Source organism: Heterodontus francisci, unplaced genomic scaffold, assembly GCF_036365525.1.
Source record: "Heterodontus francisci isolate sHetFra1 unplaced genomic scaffold, sHetFra1.hap1 HAP1_SCAFFOLD_236, whole genome shotgun sequence".
Lineage (NCBI taxonomy): Eukaryota > Metazoa > Chordata > Chondrichthyes > Heterodontiformes > Heterodontidae > Heterodontus > Heterodontus francisci.
This window is the reverse complement of record NW_027141158.1, coordinates 371148-378793: the sequence shown is the minus strand read 5'-3', so window position 1 is coordinate 378793 and position 7646 is coordinate 371148. Positions and strand designations below refer to the sequence as shown.

Here is a 7646-nt window from a genome sequence, read left to right as displayed (position 1 = left end):
ACAAGTCGGTTCGACTTTGAAATCATTCTTTCGGGTGACAGATCACTCCACTGCATGGAGCTGGCTCCACAATAACACAAGAAATAGGAGCAGGAGTAGACCTATATTATATGACACCTCAAACTAATATGGCCCGTCGAACCTACTCCACGATTCAATATGATCATAGGAACAGGGGAAGGCCATTCAGCCCATCGAGCCTGTCCCACCATTAAATATGATCATGGCTGAACACCCACTTCAATGCCTTTTTCCCACACTCTCCTCATATCATTTATGTCATGTGTGTTTAGAAATCTGTCAATCTCTGCTTTAAATATACTCAATAACCGAGCTTCTACAGCCCTCTGGGGTAGAGAATTCCAAAGATTCTCAACCGTCTGAGTAATAAAATTCTGCTCATCTCTATTCTAAGTAGACCCCCTTCCCTTTATTTTGAAATTGTGTCCCCTAGTTCTAAACTCCCCAATCATTGGCAACATCTTACCGACATCTACCCAGTTTATCCCATAAAGTATCTTGTAGGTTTCAATGAGATCACACCTCTCATTCTTCGAAACTCTAGAGAATTCAGACCCAGTTTTCCCAATCTTCCTTCATACGAAAGTCCCGCCATCCTGGGGGCAAGTCTGGTGAACATTCACTGCACACCCTCTATGGCAATAATATCCTTCCTAAAGTAAGGGGACCAAAGCTGCACACAGTACTCCAAGTGCTATCTAACCAAGCTTCTGTACAATTGAAGCAAGACTTCATTTCTCCTGTACTCAAATCCTCTTGCGATAAGGGCGAACATATCAATAGCCTTCCTGATTGCTAAAGCACCTGCATGTTAGCTTTCGGCGACTTATTGACAGGACACCCAGGTCCCTTTGCACGTCTACACTTTCTAATGTTTTACCATTTAGGAAATACTCTGCACATCTATTCCTACTTCCAAAATGTATGGCCTCACATTTTTCCACATTGTATTCCATCTGCCACATTCTTGTCCACTCATTACGTCTGTCCTAATCCCCTTGAAGTCGCTTTGCATCTTCCTCACATCGCACAACCCAATCATCAGTTCTGATGAAAGATCATGGACTTGAGATGTTAACTCTGCTTCTCTCTCCACAGATGCTGCCCGATCTGCTGAGTATTTCCATCATTTCTTGTTCTATTTCTTATTTCTTGTTTCCAGCATCTGCAGTAATTTGCTTTTATTTGCACATTCCAACCCAGTTTTGCATCATCCACAAACTTCTAAATATTACATTTGCTCTCCACATCCAAATCACTGATATATATATTGTGAACAATTGGGGCCCAAGCATTGAACCCTGCGGTAACTGAATAGTCACAGCCTGGGATTGTGAGAATGAGCCATTTATTCCTATTCAATGTTTTCTGCCTGTTATCCAATCCTTAATCCATGCCTGTATATCACCTTCTATCCCATTTGCTTTAATTTTGCTAACCAATCTTCTGTGGGGGACTTTAACAAAAGACTTTTGAAAATCCAAGTGTACCTCATCCACTGACTCCCCTTTATCAATTCTGCTAGTCACATCCTCAAAAAACTCCAACATGTTCATCAAACGTGATTTCCCATTCCATGGTGACTATGCCCAATCAGATCATTATTATCCAAGATTCCATTTGTCACATATTTTGGAATAGATTCTAGCATTTTCCCAACGACAGATGTACGGATAACAGGTATGTAGTCCCCAGTTTTATCTCTCTCTCCCTTCTTAAATAGAAGGGCGACATTTTCTACCTTCCCGTCTGCAGGAACCGCACCAGAATCTACAGATTTTTGGAAGGTGATCACCAATGCATCCACTATCTCCATCGCTACCTCATTCAATGCGCTGGGGGTAGAATATCAGGTTCCATGGACTTATCAACCTGCAGCCCCAATAATTTAAATTCCTCATTCCTCCTAATCCATTGGATCTCTAATTCATGGAGATTTCTTGTAGATTTCTCAGTGAAGACAGATTCAAAGTAATCAATTAGCTGCTCTGCAATTTCTCTATTCCCCTTTATAAATTCTCCTGACTCGGCCTGTAATGGACCCGCGTTTTTCTTTTACAAATGTTTCCTTTTTAAGTACCTGCAGAAGCTTTTACAGTCCAGTTTTATATTTTTTTGCTAGTTTACTTTCATGTTCTATTCTCCCTTCCTTTGTCAGTTTATTTGTCCTCCTTTGCTGTCTGCTAAAAATCCTCCCAATCCTCAGGTGTGCCACTATTTCTGGCAACTTTATAGGCCTTTTCTTTTAATGTTCTGAAATCCTTAATTTCATTTTTTATCCACAGTTGACTGCCTTTACTTTTTCGGGGTTTTGTGCCTTCAAGGAATGTATAGTTGCTGTAAAGTAGGTAATATTTCTTTAAAGACTATCCATTGCAGATGTAGTGTCAGACCTTTTACTGTATTTTTCCAACCCACCTCAGCCAATTCGCCCCTCATAGCTTCATAATTTCCTTTGTTCAAATTTAACTCCCTGGCTTCTGATTGAACTGCCTCACTTTCAAACATAACGAAACATTCTAGCATATTATGATCACTCATCCCTAAATACTCCTTTACTGAAAGAATATAAATTAGCCTTTTCTCATTACTTAATACTACATACAAAACTGCCTGTTCTTTAACTGGCTCCTCAATATATTACTCGAGAAACCCACCCCCAACACACTCCAGACACTAGTCCTCCACAGCATACGTGCTTATTAGGTTTACCCAGTCTTTTTGTAGATTGAATTCACCCGTGATTACTGCATTACCATGCCACATGCTTCTGTAATCTCCTGATTAATACCATGCCCCAAACTACCACTACTGTTTGGTGGCCTCTAAACAACTCCTACCATTGTTTGCTGCCCCTTGCCGTTTCTCAGCTCCACCCAAACGGATTCCACATCTTGCTTTTTTCCGATCTGTGATCCTCCCTTACCGGTGTACTGATCCCATCCCTTACTAAAAGTGGAACACCTCCTCATTTTCCTTTTTGCCTGTCTTTCCTAAATGTCGAATATCCTTGAATATTCAGTTCTCAGTCTTGGTCAACCTGTAGCCACGTTGCCGCTATGGTAATTAGATCTTACCCATGTATTTCTAATTGGGCCTTTCAATCAGCATTGTGGATCTTAGGCTTCAACCCCACTTTCCCACCCACTCACTACATCCCTTGATTCACCGACGGTCCAAACATCTGTCTGTCCCAACCTTAAATATATTCAATGATGGGCATCCGCAACCCTCTGATTGGCCATAACTCTTGGAAGTGGGACATCCTCTCTTCGAGGGGAAGAACTCCCCACTGCAGGCAATTACTTGCCTGAGCCACAAATGATAGAGTCATGGCTTCCGGGGCTCAGTGGAGGTTTTCCAGCCGGTGGACGAGGGCACCATGTCCTGGTGAAATTCCGGCCGTTAACTTTGTGTCTCTCACCACAGATGCTGCCTAATCACTGCTTTTTATCAGATTTTAAGCAGGCTTTAGTGTTGCTCAAATACTTAGACCTGGATATACACAGCGGCAGATATGTTGGCAGGTGGGAGGGAGTGAGGCAAAACTTTCATATGCTATGATGTTTGATTGCGTGTCTTTGGGTTTCCCACTCGGACATAAGCCTGATCGGCAAGCTTGGCTTCCAGTCGCATGACGTGGAAAGTAGAACAGGCCGCAGGACAAAGTATGACCTAAACATGATCCCGATGGCCAGTTGTTCAATCGGCAGCTGTCCAATCCACAACCCCTGAATTTTCCCCTATCCTGAAGGAGTGCTCCGGGAGCACTGGGAGCGTCCAATCCCAGGAAAGTCCAATCCAGGCCACTGGGGTGCTAAGGTACCCGGACTGGGTGGAGGTTGGTTCAATCCTTGGTGTATCAGATCCATGACCCAATAGTGGAGGTGTCGATTGGGGTTTAAATTAATTCCAGATCATGAAGGGATTCCAATCCCGGGAGTCAGGAGGCGATTGTCAATTCGGGTGTCTGTGTGCAGACTTTAACGTCTGATGGAGAAACCAGCCCCATCAATGGTAAACCTGTAAAGCAGGTGAAATCGAGGCTTGAAACCTCAGTAAAGTATTTAACATGCTGAACGGCCTCCTGGCTGCGGTTGGCGCTCTTCACTTGTCTCTCCTCTGTTAAACCCGGAAGTGGGCAGGTCGGAGGTATTTGAGTTCATGGTTGAGATGTTTAAGATTTAAATGGTGACCTTACTCTAACCCATCCAATCTTGGTTTTGAAATCGAGCTCAGACACGTTGAATGCTTGTTGAGTAATTTCTCTTTTCCCTTCTCTCATGCAGTGAATTTACTGGCGATTTTGATCCTATCACGGGGAAAGTGCGGACTCTCCACGTGCAGCACTCGCTACCTGATGGCCATGCTGACAGCGGATCTGCTGGTCATTATCACTGATGTCATACTGCAGCGGATCAGTTATTATTATTTCCCAGAATCTTTCCTGAACATCACCCCTGTGTGTAGTGTTATGATTGCCCTCCGTTGTGAAGCCAGAGACTGTTCTTTCTGGTTCACCGTCACTTTCACCTTCGATCGATTTGTGGCCATTTGTTGCCAGAAGCTGAAAACAAAATATTGCACCGAGAAAACTGCGGCTGTGGTTCCAGCAACAACCTGCATTCCGCTCTGTTTACAAAATATTCCTTTCTACTTTATATTTGAACCTGTAGAGATAATAGACAATGTACGATGGGGTTGTTATGTGAAGTCAAGCTATTATACGGAGCCCAGATGGCTGGGATTTGACTGGTTTGATGTGATTTTAACCCCATTGCTCCCATTCGTTTTAATTCTGTTGCTCAACTCTCTGACAGTCAGACACATTTTAGTGGCCAGTCGAGTTCGTAAAGAACTGAGGGGTCAATGCAAGGGAAAGAATCGCAGTGACCCAGAGACGGAGAGCAGAAGGAAGTCTGTGATTTTACTCTTTACCATATCCGGCAGCTTCATACTTCTGTGGATGATTTATGTTATATATTTCACAACTTGCAACATTACAGGGACATATCTCGAGGATAATACAGATCCCTTCTATATCTTTGGACAATTCGGTTTGATGCTGCAGATTCTAAGTTGCTGCATAAACACATTTATTTATGGAGCGACACAGTCCAAGTTCAGAGAGCAGGTCAAGAACACAGTGAAATATCCGATTACATCAATTATTGCATTAATTAATAAACTAAACAGTTGATAGAAGCCCAGAGGCAGGTCCCAGTACTTCCAGTCGTTGAAATGTACAGGAACCGACAGCCCCAATGCCTCAGCTTGGTGGCTGCTCGGATGGAGGAGGACGACTCCCTCATTGGTCCATACTTCAGCTGATAACAGTTCTCTCTGCTCAGCTTCAGTAAGTCTCTCCCTTAAAATCAGCTGTCATCACACATCCCTTGAATGAAACAAATGTTGATCCCCCTGTCCATGGAATCTCCAATATATTCGTTCCTCTCTAAAGTACTGCAGGTATTGCTAACTTACAGTTCCGTGCCTGTTGATCCCAGATACCCATATTAGAATCCCTCCAATCAAGTTCCGTCCTGCCACAGTTGCAAATCAGCTCTCATTATAGTGACAGGGCATCCACAAGAGAGTCCGGGGTCCCGGGGGCTCTGCAACAGGGTCCGGGCACACGGGGGTTCTGCAATGTGGTCCAGTGTCCTGGGGGCTCTGTAATGAGGTGTGGTGTCACTGCTGCTCTGCAAGGAGTCCTGTGTCCCGGGGGCTCTGCAAGGGGGGCCAGGAACCCGGAGGCATTGCAATGGGCTCCAGGCCAACGGGGGCTCTCTTAGGAGGTCCGGGTTCCGGGCTCCCGGGGCCTCTGCAATGCGGTCTGGGCTCTCGGGGGCTCTGCAAGGTTGTCCTGGGTCCAGGGAGCTCTGCAATGAGATCTGTGCTCTCGTGGGCTCTGCAGCGGGGCCCGGTGTCCCGGGTGCTCTGCAGTGGTGTCCGGTGCCCCGGGGGCTCTGCAGTTGCGTCTGGTGTCCTCGGGCTCTGCAGTGTGGTCCAGTGTCCTGGGGGGTCGGCAGTGGGGTCTGGCGTCACAGCTGCTCTGCAATGTGGACAAGTCTCCCAGTTGCTCTGCAAGGTGGTTTGGTCTCTCGGGAGCTCGGCAATGGGCTCCACGCTCCCGGGGGCTCTCTTAAGGGGATCCGGGGTCCGGGCTCCTGGGGCGGCTGCAATGGGGTCCGTGCTCCTCGGAGCTCTGCAAGGGATTCCGGGCTCCCGGGGGCTCTTCACGAGGGTCCGGACTCCCGGGGGCTCTGCAATTGGATCCAGTGTCCTGGGGTCTCTGCAAAGTGGTCCATGGTCCTTAGGGTTTTGCAGTGGGTTACAGGGTTCGGGGGCTCTGCAAGGGGGCTGACCTCCAGGGCTGTGCTCGTGGTCTAAGTGAGGGTTTGGTGTGATGAGGGCTCAATTTAATATTGGCAACTGCAGTATAATGGGTCTTTTTTATTCATTCGTGGGATGTGGGAATTGATGACCAGGTCAGCATTTACTGCGCATCCCTACTTTCCATTGAGAAGTTGGTGGTGAGCTGCCTTCTTGAACTGCAGCAGTACATGTGGTGTACATACACCCACAGTGCTGTTAGGAAGGGAGTTCCAGGACTTTGATGTATCAACAGTGAAGAACAGCGATATAGTTCCAAGTCAGAATGGTACGTGGCTCGGAGGGGACCTTGCAGGTAGTGATGTTCCCATGCATCTGCTGCCCTTATCCTTTTAGGTGGTGGAGGCCAAGGGTTTGGAAGTGGCTGTCGAAGTAGCCTTGGTGTGTTGCTGCAGAGCTTCTTGTCTATGGGGCTCACTGATTTGCTCACACTGCTTGAACAGAGGGTGGGCCATCATCAAGATTGGGCTTTGAGGACCATCATAAGCTCCCCCCGACTATCTTCGCACATCCTCAGCCGCCAATGCAGGTATCCAGATCGGTTCAGCAATTTACAATGGAGGCAAGGGACAAGGTCATAATGACTCATTTACCGCCATCTTGGTATCCATTCTCAGAGTGAAATAAAAGCCACATTGCGATGCCTTAACTCTGTTATGTCCTTTCCATTTGTGGTCCCTGGCAAGCAGCTGCAATACAACTCGTGACCAGAGTAGATCATATCTTAACGAGGGTTCTCATCACATTGGCATGTTAATGAGGGCTGTAGACATTTTGGTTCAGCGCTGAGTGGGGAGAGGTTGTTAACAGCTCACAATTAAACTTGCATGGCACATAACCTATTGACAAATAAGCCTAATGATTTGAGCTTTTAATCATTTAACGAAAATACATAAGCTTCACCCGTGAGACTGAAAGTGTGGCGATGTGCTCTTCATAATTCATTTACAGGTGCTGCTACACAGTGTGACCTCGCCAGCAGCAGCTGGAATGGAGACATGTTGCTGATCAGGATGACCTTTGGCCTGTGATGACTTTGGGGAGCATCATCTGGCTTCCTGAGACCTGGAAAATTAAAAAAAGCCACACTCTGAAAAACCAGCAAGAAAATCACAAGGAAATCGCAAACAGAAGAAACGTCAGGAAAGTCGGTTTTTTACCAGTTTCCCCTCTCATCTAAAAAAGGTGACTTCAGAAATTAAGCTGCCTTCATTTACATCCGACAGTGC

At 46.0% G+C, this 7646-nt stretch overlaps 1 protein-coding gene across 1 annotated transcript; it reads left to right on the top strand.

The window, feature by feature from the left end:
• Window positions 1-3655: 3655 nt before the first annotated feature.
• LOC137362349 (probable G-protein coupled receptor 139) lies at window positions 3656-5221 on the top strand. Its single transcript, XM_068026760.1, has 3 exons — window positions 3656-3689; window positions 3776-3862; window positions 4311-5221. Exons 1-3 carry the CDS (start codon window positions 3656-3658, stop codon window positions 5219-5221), a joined length of 1032 nt encoding a protein of 343 aa, XP_067882861.1.
• The last annotated feature ends 2425 nt before the right edge of the window (window positions 5222-7646 follow it).

Coding starts and splice junctions, on each gene's coding strand:
- LOC137362349 (XM_068026760.1), top strand. CDS start 3,656: ATGACGTGGAAAGTAGAACAGGCCGCAGGACAAA. Junction 3,690..3,775: donor AGAACAGGCCGCAGGACAAA/GTATGACCTAAA, acceptor CCTATCCTGAAG/GAGTGCTCCGGGAGCACTGG. Junction 3,863..4,310: donor GGTACCCGGACTGGGTGGAG/GTTGGTTCAATC, acceptor TCTCTCATGCAG/TGAATTTACTGGCGATTTTG.